Raw genomic sequence first — 14,457 nt, forward strand, 5'->3', positions numbered from 1 at the left:
ATATTATATATATATACACACACATATATTTATTATATACATATTATATATATATATACACACATATATTTATTATATATATCCATATTTTATATATATATATATATATATATATATATATATATATATTTATATATATTTATATATATATACATACATACATATATATATACACACACACCAAGAACAACTTTAAGAATATAGTTTCTTGCAAGTACAGACCACTTTGCTACCTCAGCTTTCATGGTTGATCCTGAGGCTGGTGGCGTGCGGTGTAAGTTTTAACAGTTCATGTTGCAGCAGAAGCAACATCCAACATGACTTTGAACATTTGGGAACACTACATACAGAATGCTACCTTGTTCCTTGGCATTGTGAGTAGTGAGTATGTGATGCAACTTACTTTATCTCCTGCACGCCATCTTTTGGAAATATGCCTTGACCTTTCACCCACTACCTGTAGTATGATGAAATGGCAGAATTGACAGGTACAAATACAAACAAGAGTCCCCTAATTTGAACACAGTCACTTTGTATGAATATTACAATAAAACATGTATCAGTTTTCCGCATGGAATAATATGTTTAGCTTGTTTACAATAAAGAAAGTCATGCTAAGTTACCTGTGTCAAAGGTGAGCAGGTCATGTGTTTTTTTTTTCCTTTCTGGCACTCAGCATCAAGAGTTGGAATTGGGGGTTAAATCACCAAAAATGATTCCCGGGCGCGGCACCGCTGCTGCCCACTGCTTCCCTCACCTCCCAGGGGGTGACCAAGGGGATGGGTCAAATGCAGAGGACAAATTTCACCACACCTAGTGTGTGTGTGTGACTATCATTGCTACTTTAACTTGAACTTAAGTCACAAGCTTACCACAGGGCCAACACAGATAGACAAGTCTTTACACCAGGGGTGTCCAAACTTTTTCCACTGAGGGCCGCACACTGAAAAATCAAAGCAAGCAAGGGCCATTTTGATATTTTTTATTTTAAAAACCAATACAGTATATGTATAAAAAAATATACATTTAGGCCTCCACTCAGTCCCCATAGGATTTTGGGCAAAAAAAATATAAAAAATGTATCAATATTCAGTATTATTATTTGTATTATTTTTCAAGGGGAACATTATCACAATTTCAAAAGGGTTTAAAACAATAAAAATCAGTTCCCAGTGGCTTGTTTTATTTTTTGAAGTTGTTTTCAAAATTTTACACCTCCCGGAATATCCCGAAAAAAGCTTTTAAGTTCTTGTTTTTCCCTATTTGCGATGCGTCTGTCCATTTCCCTCTGACGTCATACTGGGCTGCAAGATATAGCGACATTAGCTCGGATTCAGACTCGGATTTCAGCGGCTTAAGCGATTCAACAGATTACGCATGTATTGAAACAGATGGTCGGAGTATGGAGGCAGATAGCGAAAATGAAATTGAAGAAGAAATTGAAGCTATTGAGCGACTAGCTATTGACACTATTCGGCCATAGCATGGGTGTACCTAATGAAGTGGCCCACAGCATGGCTGCCTTATTAGCATCGCCGGTAAAATGTGCAGACCAAACGATCAAGACTTTCGCATCTTGTGACACTGGAGCAACTTAAAACCGTCGATTGGTAAGTGTTTGTTTCGCATTAAATGTGGGTATCTAGTTTCAAATGTACATACAGCTAGCGTAAATAGCATGTTAGCATCGATTGGCGTAGCATGTTAGCATCGATTAGCTGGCAGTCATGCCGTGACCAAATATTTCTGATTAGCACATAAGTCAACAACATCAACAAAACTCACCTTTGTGATTTCGTTGACTTAATCGTTGCAAATGCATCTGCAGGTTATCCATACATCTCTGTGCCATGTCTGTCTTAGCATCGCCGGTCAAATGTGCAGACACTCTGGCACATTCAATGGGGGTCTGGCGGCAGATTTCTTGCCAGTGGTGCAACTTGAATCCTTCCCTGTTAGTGTTGTTACACCCTCCGACAACACACCGACGAGGCATGATGTCTCCAAGGTTCCAAAAAATAGTCGAAAAAACGGAAAATAACAGAGCTGAGACCCGGTGTTTGTAATGTGAAAATGAAAATGGCGGGTGTGTTACCTCGGTGACGTCACGTTCTGACGTCATCGCTAAAAGACCGATAAACAGAAAGGCGTTTAATTTGCCAGAATTCACCCATTTAGAGTTCGGAAATCGGTTAACAAAATACATGGTCTTTTTTCTGCAACATCAAGGTATATATTGACGCTTGCAAAGGTTTGGTGATAATGTTCCTCTTTAAATCTCTAGATCAACATGAGGTCATTCTGTCGATATAACATTTTTAAAGATTTAAGTTGTATGCTCTTTTTGTCAAAGAAAACCCTGTTTTTTATGGACAAAAACACAAAATATGCAATATTTTCACCCAATAAATATTTTAAGTTGAATATTTGAGATTATATGAGAATTAGAGCCTTAAAAAGGTCAATTACTCATGACACCATTGATTTCATTTTTTTTTTTTTTTGAGCAATGACACTTAAAAACAAATCGCATTAAAATTATGGGGATCAAAAAGGGTCCTACTCATTGAAGTGTTTAAAAACATAAATTATATTGCAGCCCTTTGAGACACAAGTGATTTAGGGCTATATAAGTAAACATTGATTGATTGATTTTTTTTTTTACTGTTTACTTTTAACACAATAATCTCGAGATTACCTTCAGATCTATTCGTCAATTAGAAGTTGTATTGTTGTTTATGTATGGGGAAACACAAAACATGCAAAATTTCCCTCAAAAAATATCTCAAAATGGAATATTTATTGTGATTTTTTCGGAGCCTTGAATAGGTCAATAATTCATAATGACATAGATTTTGATTCATTATTATTTTTTAAAGAAATAAACAGCCTGCATGACAGCTTTGTGTTATTAGAGTAAACATTGCAACATTTTATTGTTACATTCCACCTGTTTGCTCTTTCATTACACTATTTATGTTTTAAATATTTTTTTCAATAATATTTTTGAACTGGGCCGTGGGGCCGTTAAAAAATGGCCCCCGAGCCGCACTTTGGACACCCTTGCTTTACACGTTCAGATCACTGAAGTGTAGCAACAACCAGGTGTAAAAAGACAACCAATCAGGGTTCCTGCTTCACACCAATCTGAATACACACACACACAAATAGATCGAAATTACGGACTGATTTATTTTTATTTTTTATTTTTTACACACACCAATCGCAATAGGGACCCACAAATTAAACACAAAGCAGACGGATCAGATCAGGCACACACAAATTGACATACAGACACACAAATCAGTACACAGATTGAGCTCTGTTTGCCAATAACACTGCAATCAAAATAACTTGTTTTGCCAGAACATTAGCAAGGTGTTAGCATCCATAGCTCACTTTTTATTTTAAAAATGTTCCTTCCTCTGCATCTTATATTTCACTAGGCATTTATTTATAGTAGGTTTTAAAAAAAATAAATTACTATTCCAAAATTAAAGGATTGTGTGTTTATGCCTGTGAATATTTAAATAGAACATTATTTAGGAAGCAGATTTAGACTCTAACAGTGTGGTCGTTGACTTTGTCATGAAATAGAGCCATCATGTAGGAAAAGAAGAGCTCTAGATGTCATGTCGTGGTGATCATGTGTATTTTGGCTACGTTCTGTTTGTTTTTTTCACTTCCTGTTTTGTTTCCATGACAACCCATATAGTTTTCACCTGTCCTCATGTCACGCACCTGATTCACTTGGACTCATGCACCTGTTGTCAATCACATCACCTTTTAAGCCTGTAGTTGCCAGGCAGTCAGCCTGGCGAGATCAGCCTCTACACACCCTTCTTATTCATGCTGCTGATCCATGCTGCGCTTTTTCATGCTCGTTTCATGTCACAGCACCGTATTTCCTTGAATTGCCGCCGGGGCGCTAATTCATTTAAAACCTCTCTCACTCCGGCGTTTACCAAAGGCATGCGGTAAATTTAGGCCTGTGCTTATAAATGAGTGTGATGTAAGGATACCATCATGAAAAGCCCATTTAATTAAAAAAATCTTTATTATGGTCTTACCTTTACTTATAAATGAAGTCCATGCACACCTCCTTCAAAAGCATCGATAACTTGTTTATAGAAGTCTTCCTTATCTTTCTTCAGTTTTAAAAGTCTCTCTGTCTTGATGGAGATCTTCCTTTATTACCTCCTGCTCCGATTGAAAGTCCAGTTTAGAAAACTGTTTTATTTTAGATATGTAATCCTCCATGTTAAAAGTGAAAGCGAGAGGAAAAAATAAACGATCGCTGCTGACTCTTGCTGCTTGTTGTCACTTCTTCTGCAGCAGAGTAGTCGCAAGAAAGATCACTAGCGCCCTCTACCACCAGGAGGCGGGAGTCATTTAATGACTCATGTTTGACACACGCAGCTACGGTATATTAATAAAACATAGCTGCTTACTGTTCTTTTTAGCGTATTCAATAGCTTTGTCCTTAAATCCTACTGAATAGCTCTTAATCTTCTTCCCTTTATGCGATGTCAAATGATTGAAATCAGCCTCCTCCGTTTTGAAAATGATGACAGGTGAAGTGTCACTCGTGACGTGACAAGTTTGACCCGGCGGAAATTCAATCAATCAATCAATTTTTATTTATATAGCCTCAAATCACAAATGTCTCAAAGGACTGCACAAATCATTACGACTACAACATCCTCGGAAGAACCCACAAAAAGGGCAAGGAAAACTCACACCCAGTGGGCAGGGAGAATTCACATCCAGTGGGACGCCAGTGACAATGCTGACTATGAGAAACCTTGGAGAGGACCTCAAATGTGGGCAACCCCCCCCCCCTCTAGGGGACCGAAAGCAATGGATGTCGAGCGGGTCTAACATGATGCTGTGAAAGTTCAATCCATAGTGGCTCCAACACAGCCGCGATAGTTCAGTTCAAAGCGGATCCAAGACAGCAGCGAGAGTCCCGTCCATAGGAGACCATCTCAAGCGGAGGCGGATCAGCAGCGTAGAGATGTCCCCAATCGATACAGGCGAGCGGTCAGTCCTGGGTCCCGACAAGCGGTCCATCCTGGGTCTCGACTCTGTACAGCCAGTACTTCATCCATGGTCATCGGACCGGACCCCCTCCACAAGGGAGGGGGGGACATAGGAGAAAGAAAAGAAGCGGCAGATCAACTGGTCTAAAAAGGAGGTCTATTTAAAGGCTAGAGTATACAGATGAGTTTTAAGGTGAGACTTAAATGCTTCTACTGAGGTAGCATCTCGAACTGTTACCGGGAGGGCATTCCAGAGTACTGGAGCCCGAACAGAAAACGCTCTATAGCCCGCAGACTTTTTTTGGGCTCTAGGAATCACTAATAAGCCGGAGTCTTTTGAACGCAGATTTCTTGCCGGGACATATGGTACAATACAATCGGCAAGATAGGCTGGAGCTAGACCGTGTATTATTTTATACGTAATTAGTAAAACCTTAAAGTCACATCTTAAGTGCACAGGAAGCCAGTGCAGGTGAGCCAGTACAGGCGTAATGTGATCAAACTTTCTTGTTCTTGTCAAAAGTCTAGCAGCCGCATTTTGTACCAACTGTAATCTTTTAATGCTAGACATGGGGAGACCCGAAAATAATACGTTACAGTAATCGAGGCGAGACGTAACAAACGCATGGATAATGATCTCGGCGTCTTTAGTGGATAAAATGGAGCAAATTTTAGCGATATTACGGAGATGAAAGAAGGCCGTTTTAGTAACGCTTTTAATGTGTGACTCAAAGGAGAGAGTTGGGTCGAAGATAATACCCAGATTTTTTACCGAGTCACCTTGTTTTATTATTTGGTTGTCAAATGTTAAAGTTGTAAAACTAAATAGAGGTCGGTGACTAGCAGGACCGATAATCAGCATTACCGTTTTTTTGGCGTTAGGGTTAGGGTTGCAAAAAGTTAGCGGACATCCATTGTTTAATTTCATTAAGACACGCTTCCAACTGACTACAGTCCGGCGTGTTGGTCAGCTTTAGGGGCATGTAGAGTTGGGTGTCATCAGCATAGCAGTGAAAGCTAATACCGTATTTGCGTATGACGTCACCTAGCGGCAGCATGTAGATGCTAAAGAGTACAGGGCCAAGGACCGAACCCTGGGGAACTCCACACGTTACCTTAACATAGTCTGAGGTCACACTGTTATGGGAGACGCACTGCATCCTATCAGTAAGATAAGAGTTAAACCAAGACAGGGCTGAGTCTGACATACCAATTCGTGTTTTGATACGCTCTAATAAAATATTATGATCGACGGTATCGAAAGCAGCGCTAAGATCGAGGAGCAGTAACATAGATGACGCATCAGAGTCCATCGTTAGCAATAGATCATTAGTCAATTTTGCGAGGGCTGTCTCAGTCGAGTGATTTGCCCTGAAACCGGATTGAAAGGTTTCACATAGATTGTTAAACGCTAAGTGTTCATTTAGCTGCTCTGCAACAATTTTTTCGAGGATTTTCGAAATAAAGGGAAAGTGAGACACCGGTCGGTAGTTTACCATGAGGTCAGGATCGAGGTTAGGTCTTTTAAGGAGAGGATGAATAACCCCTTTTTTGAATGCTAGGGGAACAGTGCCCGAGGAAAGTGATAAGTTTATAATATTTAGCACTGATGGACCTAATAATACAAAAAGCTCCTTGATAAGTTTCCCAGGAAGTGGGTCAAGTAAACATGTTGTTTGTTTTATTCCATTTACACGTTGTAACAATTCTTCTAGTGTTATTTCATCAAAACGAGAGAAACTATTTTGGATATTTGCAGTATCCGCCGTATATACAGTCGTATCTGTGTTACTATAACCCAGTTGTAGCTGAGACACATTGTCTTTAATCTCCTTTCTAATAAGTTCAATTTTCTTATTAAAGAACTTCATAAAGTCATCTGCCGAATGGGTGGAGCTACTGGAAGGAGTCCCTTGTTGGGTTAGCAATGCTACTGTACTAAACAAAAATTCTAGAAATGCGCTAATAAAAATAATATTTCTCGAAACGAGTTTGACCCGGCGTTAATCCTGAGCCGGCGGTAATGCTAAGCATGCGCTAATTATTTTGCGAAAAAGAGTTTGACCCGACAGTAATTGTAGGCAGGCGCATACTATATACCCGGCGGCAATTCAAGGAAATACGGAGTGTTTTCATTTTTTGTCCATAGTTCTGCCTATGTGCTAGTTTTTGTTTTCAGAGTCAAGTTTTGTACCTCCGCTGTGAGCGCCTTTTGTTTATACCCTATGTTTTTGTAGTACTTTCGAGCCAATATTGAAAGATGTCGTTATTTTCACATCGCTTTGCACCAGGGGAAAACAGACCGCACCGCAGTCCTAGTCCTGACACTAGAGTTTGTGTAAATATTGTTGTCAAAGTCAGATGGCAATGATGCTCAAAAATAAAAACAACAGAGAGCTTGACAGTGTCCACAATCTGTACAAAGAAGCACATTTATTCAAACATATTTACAACATTGTCACGATCCAGTTCTTCACCAGATGTCGGAACAACATTCCAGGAAACAATATTCAACTTCAACGGGGAATATGTAGAAATGACATATTTGGCACTGAGTGGTACAAAAGAGTGAGTTTAAGCAACATGAACAATCCTTTGAAGTTTTTGGTGGAAACAAGTAAACAGAACATAAAGTGTTTCATCCAGTGAGTGTGACTGCAAAGCATGTTGCAGACATTAAATAATGCGTGTGTGCAAACATTGTTATAGTACATTATAATCTAATCTATAAACCTCTCTCTCCCAGAGCGACCTGGAGCCTTCTAGCCACGCCTTCATCACACAGCGGCTAGACAACAACAACAAGTCACTGTACGCTGGCATTGATCGGGCATCACTCCGCCGTCTGCAGCTTGTGCAAAACGCGGCTGCCCGTCTCCTCACCGGTACCAAAAAGGCGTGCCCACCCCAGTCCTGGCCTCACTCCACTAGCTCCCTCCTGTCCGTCACCGCATTCATTTTAAATTACTTTTAATTGGTTTTAAATCCCTAAATGGTCTGGCCCCACAATACCTGACCAAGCTTCTGCACCATCATACCTCGTCTAGAGCCCTAAGGTCAGCTGACCGACTGCTGCTGGGTGTCCCCAGATCCAGGCTAAAGACCAGAGGGAACAGATCCAGGCTAAAATACCAGAGGGAACAGATCCTGGCTAAAAGACCAGAGGGGATAGATCCAGGCTAAAATACCAGAGGGAACAGATCCTGGCTAAAAGACCAGAGGGGATAGATCCAGGCTAAAAGTAGAAAAGTGCTATACAAGTAAGACCATTCACCATTTAAAAGATCAGAGGGGACAGATCCTGGCTAAAGGCTAAAGACCAGAGGGGACAGATCCAGGCTAAAGACCAGTGGGGACAGATCCAGGCTAAAGGCTAAAGACCAGTGGGGACAGATCCAGGCTAAAGGCTAAAGACCAGTGGGGACAGATCTAGGCTAAAGGCCAGAGGGGAACGATCCATGCTAAAGGCTAAAGACCAGTAGGGACAGATCCAGCCTAAAGGCTAACGACCAGAGGGGACAGATCCAGGCTAAAGGCTACAGACCAGAGGGGACAGATCCAGGCTAAAGGCTAAAGACCAGAGGGGACAGATCGGGCTAAAGGCTAAAGACCAGTGGGGACATATCAGGGCTAAAGACCAGTGGGGACAAATCCAGGCTAAAGGCTAAAGACCAGAGGGGACAGATCCAGGCTAAAGGCCAGAGGGGAACAATCCATGCTAAAGGCTAAAGACCAGTAGGGACAGATCCAGGCTAAAGCCTAAAGACCAGAGGGGACAGATCCAGGCTAAAGGCTAAAGACCAGAGGTGACAGATCCAGCCTAAAGGCTAACGACCAGAGGGGACAGATCCAGCCTAAAGGCTAACGACCAGAGGGGACAGATCCAGGCTAAAAGCTACAGACCAGAGGGGACAGATCCAGGCTAAAGGCTAAAGACCAGAGGGGACAGATCAGGGCTAAAGGCTAAAGACCAGTGGGGACATATCAGGGCTAAAGGCTAAAGACCAATGGGGACAAATCCAGGCTAAAGGCTAAAGACCAGAGGGGACAGATCCAGGCTAAAGGCCAGAGGGGAACAATCCATGCTAAAGGCTAAAGACCAGTAGGGACAGATCCAGGCTAAAGGCTAAAGACCAGAAGGGACAGATCCAGGCGAAAGGCTAAAGACCAGAGGGGACAGATCCAGGCTAAAAGCCAGAGGGGAACGATCCATGCTAAAGGCTAAAGACCAGTAGGGACAGATCAAGCCTAAAGGCTAAAGACTAGAGGGGACGGATCCAGGCTAAAGGCTAAAGACCAGTGGAGACAAATCCAGCCTAAAGGCTAAAGACCAGTGGGGACATATCCAGGCTAAAGGCTAATGACCGGTGGGGACAGATCCAGGCTAAAGGGTAAAAACCAGAGGGGACAGATCCATGCTAAAGGCTAAAGACCAGAGGGGACAGATCCAGGCTAAAGGCCAGAGGGGAAAGATCCATGCTAAAGGCTAAAGACCAGTAGGGACAGATCCAGGCTGAAGGCTAAAGACCAGAAGGGACAGATCCAGGCTAAAAGCCAGAGGGGAACGATCCATGCTAAAGGCTAAAGACCAGTAGGGACAGATCAAGCCTAAAGGCTAAATACTAGAGGGGACGGATCCAGGCTAAAGGCTAAAGACCAGTGGAGACAAATCCAGCCTAAAGGCTAAAGACCAGTGGGGACATATCCAGGCTAAAGGCTAATGACCAGTGGGGACAGATCCAGGCTAAAGGCTAAAAACCAGAGGGGACAGATCCAGGCTAAAGGCCAGAGGGGAAAGATCCATGCTAAAGGCTAAAGACCAGAGGGGAAAGATCCATGCTAAAGGCTAAAGACCAGTAGGGACAGATCCAGGCTGAAGGCTAAAGACCAGAGGGGACAGATCCAGGCTAAAGGCTAAAGACCAGAGGGGACAGATCCAGGCTAAAGGTTAAAGACCAGAGGGGAAAGATCCATCCTAAAGGCTAAAGACCAGAAGGGACAGATCCAGGCGAAAGGCTAAAGACCAGAGAGGACAGATCCAGGCTAAACACCAGAAGGGACAGCCCCAGGCTAAAGACCAGAGGGGACAGAGCCTAAACTGGCGCTCATAAGCTCTGGAACAGCTTTCCCCTCCACATTAGGTCAGCCCAGAGCCTGGGGGTCATCAAAACCCTTCTTAAGACCTACCTCTTCTCGCTGGTGTTTAACCTGAGCTGAGCCCGCCCACTAGGCCACCATTTCTAGTCCCTTCCCCCCTTTGCTTTAGTTATTTTTTTTCCAATTTGTCGCACTTTTGTTATTTCTTATCTTGCAATTTTACTTTTTTTCGGAACCCTTCTACCGTATTGCTTTTTGCATTATCTTGTTTAGCTCATTCATTGTTTATGTTCTTTTGTTTGTTTTGTTGTCTTTCTCTATGCATTTTAACCTGTAAAGCACTTTGGTCCAATTTAAAAATTGTTGTAAAGGTGCTATATAAATAAAGTTGCCTTGCCTAAGTAAGTCAAATATGGAAAAACAGCCAAATATAGCTCACCAAATGAGCAATTTTAAAATATGACTTAAACAGATGATTAACACAACCCACAGAAAGACAGAAGAAGTGAAAGTAAGTGTTTACAAAGTGTATAAGTGGAGTTGCTTTTAAAATGATTGACGTTTTTAGTGGGCTGAGGAAAGTGCCTTCTCTAGTGGCCGCCTGTTGAACTACAAGGACTAAATCATTCCAGCCGCTGATTGTTCCTAAAGTGCTTAAAAGGTTGTTTTTGGAGAATGCTCAAGCTATTTTAAATAGTCAATAATCTTCATATATCCATACACTTATGAAGGTAATGCCAGGGGAAAATCTCAGGTTAATTCTCGGCAACTTAAAACCCCATCCATCATTTTTCTTTTTTTTACACAAAGTGCTAACCCACCAACTCACCACAAAACTAGCCTATTTTCAAATACTTTAAGGTACTACAGTCAGGTGAGTCCGAGTCACAGAAGGCATGCAGTGTTTTTTTTCAGAGGAACTTTATATTTGTGCATGAAAAAGTGCAGTGGTGGGCTGACCCGGCCTTCCCTTTCCCCACCGCGTTGGATTTCCCAACGCAATGTCGGAGGTCGACCCCAAAACAGGTCCACAAAAGTAGTATTTACATGACGCTGAGTCCCACAAGCGTGTAGAAGGAGAAACACGGCCATGTCTCCATCTTTCTAGTGATTACCTCCCAGTTACAAAGGCGCCAGTTGTGAAGCTGGCTGTGGGGACGCTCTTTCTGACGTCACTTCCTCTCCCGACTCCATTTACAAACCATCCAGCCGGAGATTGAAGAAAGAGACGGCGCACTTACCGGTGTAAAAAAAATGATCGGAGGAAGGGGAAGCTTAAACGCTGGGTTAGTGTGTCTGCCACGGGGCTTAGGCTGAAGAATGATTGGTTGAAGGAGGAGTTCTCAGACGGGCTGTAAAGCTGGTAAAGTGTCTCCCGTGGTCGCTGCTGGTGTCCAGGCTGAAGAGGCCTGTGAGAAAAAGTGGGGAAGTTTAGTCGCACACCACAAGGGGTCAAATCAGGTGGGGGGGGGGGGTGGGGGGGGGGGGGGGTCGTACCTCGTACATCCTTCTTGCCCTCGGCCGCATTTAGGTGAACAAACTGTACAAAACGTAAAGCACACATATGTTTATATTTATCCAGAAAGAAAAAAACAAACAATTTACCGTATTTTCTGGACCATAGGGCGCACCAGATTATCAATCCAATCCACTTTCTTTGTGTAACACATTTAAACAACAGAAATGTTGCCAGAGTGCTGCACTGTCCAATCCAATCCAATCCACTTTATTTATACAGCACATTTAAACAACAATAACGTTTCCAAAGTGCTGCACAGCCATGTTAAAAACAATATTTAAAAAAAAATAATAATAAAAAAATGTTAAAAAAAAAATATGCTCCACCAATGACTGAATAAAAACAAAAAATAAATAAATATAAAACCAATAAAAACAATATAAAAACAAATATGATTAAAAACTATTTTAAAGGGTAAAATCAATTAAAACAGTAAAATAGAAATCAAAGTGTATAAAAAACACAGAGGACAGAGGACCACACAACTCACGTAGTGTTAAAAGCCAAAGAATAAAAGTGGGTCTTAAGACGAGACTTAAAACACTCCACTGTGGAAGCAGTTTGAACATGGAGCGGCAGAGTGTTCCAGAGCTTAGGGCCGACCACAGAGAAGGCCCTGTCTCCCCTGGTCTTAAATCTGGTCTTGGGCACCACGAGCTGGAGCTGGCTCTCGGAACTCAGAGCGCGCGCAGGAATGTAAATTTGGATGAGGTCCGAGATATATTGAGGTGCCAGTCCATGTAAAGATTTAAAAACAAACAGCAATGTTTTAAAATCAATTCTAAAATGAACAGGAAGCCAGTGCAAACTCTGAAGAATTGGGGTTATATGCTGGCGTTTCCTGGCCCCTGTTAAAAGTCGTGTTGCCGCGTTCTGGACTAACTGCAACCGGGAGAGAGCTTTTTGGCTAATGCCAGCATAAAGTGCATTGCAGTAGTCCAGGCGACTTGAAATAAAAGCATGTATGACTTATTCAAAAAGGTTCAAAGATAAAAACGATAAAAACAACAATATTAAAAACAATATTCAAATATTATCCTTATGACTGAGTAAAAACAACAAAAAAATATAAAACCAATATATAAAGAAATGATTAAAAACCTCCTCTCTGAGCTGCAACCTTATCATGGTAGAGGAGTTTGCGTGTCCCAATGATCCTAGGAGCTATGTTGTCCGGGGGCATAAAGCCCCCTGGTAGGGTCTCCCAAAGCAAACAGGTTCTAGGTGAGGGATCAGACAAAGAGCAGCTCGAAGACATCTATGAAGAAGAAAAAGCATGGACCCAGATTCCCCTCGCCCGGACGCGGGTCACCGGGGCTCCCCTCTGGAGCCAGGCCCGGAGGTGGGGCACGATGGCGAGCGCCTGGTGGCCGGGCCTGTTTCCATGGGGCCCGGCCGGGCACATCCCGAAGAGGCAACGTGGGTCACCCCTCCAATGGGCTCACCACCCATAGCAGGGGCCATAGAGGTCGGGTGCAATGTGAGCTGGGCGGCAGCCGAAGGCAGGGCACTTGGCGGTCCGATCCTCGGCTACAAAAGCTAGCTCTTGGGACGTGGAACGTCACGTCACTGGGGGGGAAAGAGCCTGAGCTAGAGCGCGAAGTTGAGAAATTCCGGCTGGATATAGTCGGACTCACTTCGACGCACAGTAAGGGCTCTGGAACCACTTCTCTCGAGAGGGATTGGACCCTCTTCCACTCTGGCGTTGCCGGCAGTGAGAGGCGACGGGCTGGGGTGGCAATTCTTGTTTCCCCCCGGCTGGACAAAAGGGTAGTCTCCCTCCGCCTTCAGGTGGGGGGACGGGTCCTGACTGTTGTTTGTGCTTATGCACCAAACAGCTGTTCAGAGTACCCACCCTTTTTGGGAACACTCGAGGGAGTACTGGAAAGTGCTCCCCCGGGTGATTCCCTTGTCCTACTGGGAGACTTCAACGCTCACGTTGGCAACGACAGTGAAACCTGGAGAGGCGTGATTGGGAAGAATGGCCGCCCGGATCTGAACCCGAGTGGTGTTTTGTTATTGGACTTTTGTGCTCGTCACAGTTTGTCCATAACAAACACCATGTTCAAACATAAGGGTGTCCATATGTGCACTTGGCACCAGGACCCCTTAGGCCGCAGTTCCATGATCGACTTTGTAGTTGTGTCATCAGATTTGCGGCCTTATGTTTTGGACACTCGGGTGAAGAGAGGGGCGGAGCTTTCTACCGATCACCACCTGGTGGTGAGTTGGCTGCGATGGTGGGGGAGGATGCCGGGCAGACCTGGCAGGCCCAAACGCATTGTGAGGGTCTGCTGGGAACGTCTGGCAGAGTCTCCTGTCAGACAAAGTTTCAATTCCCACCTCCGGAAGAACTTTGAACATGTCACGAGGGAGGTGCTGGACATTGAGTCCGAGTGGACCATGTTCCGCACTTCTATTGTCGAGGTGGCAGATCGGAGCTGTGGCCGCAAGGTAGTTGGTGCCTGTCGGGGCGGAAATCCTAAAACCCCTTGGTGGACACCAGCGGTGAGGGATGCCATCAAGCTGAAGAAGGACTCCTATAGGGTCCTCTTGGCTCATAGGACTCCGGAGGCAGTGGACAGGTACCGACAGGCCAAGCGGTGTCCAGCTTCAGCGGTCGCGGAGGCAAAAACTCGGACATGGGAGGAGTTCGGGGAAGCCATGGAAAACGACTTCCGGACGACTTCGAAGCGATTTTGGACCACCGTCCGCCGCCTCAGGAAGGGGAAGCAGTGCACTATCAACACCGTGTATGGTGCGGATGGTGTTCTGCTGACCTCAACTGCGGATGTTGTG

General features: G+C 43.7%; 1 protein-coding gene across 1 annotated transcript in view; it reads right to left on the minus strand.

Annotated features, from left to right (window-relative positions):
• Window positions 1–7,455: 7,455 nt before the first annotated feature.
• LOC133538897 (tetraspanin-5) overlaps window positions 7,456–14,457 on the minus strand; it is a 46,259-nt gene continuing 39,257 nt past the window's right edge. Inside the window, exons 9-10 of the mRNA XM_061880786.1 lie at window positions 11,637–11,679; window positions 7,456–11,548 (exon numbers count right to left, since the gene is read on the minus strand). Coding sequence (XP_061736770.1) covers window positions 11,667–11,679 — 13 coding nt within the window. The 3' untranslated portion in view covers window positions 7,456–11,548; window positions 11,637–11,666. The remainder of the gene's footprint in view (window positions 11,549–11,636; window positions 11,680–14,457) is intronic.

Source organism: Nerophis ophidion, linkage group LG20 (assembly GCF_033978795.1).
Source record: "Nerophis ophidion isolate RoL-2023_Sa linkage group LG20, RoL_Noph_v1.0, whole genome shotgun sequence".
Taxonomy (NCBI): Eukaryota; Metazoa; Chordata; class Actinopteri; order Syngnathiformes; family Syngnathidae; genus Nerophis; species Nerophis ophidion.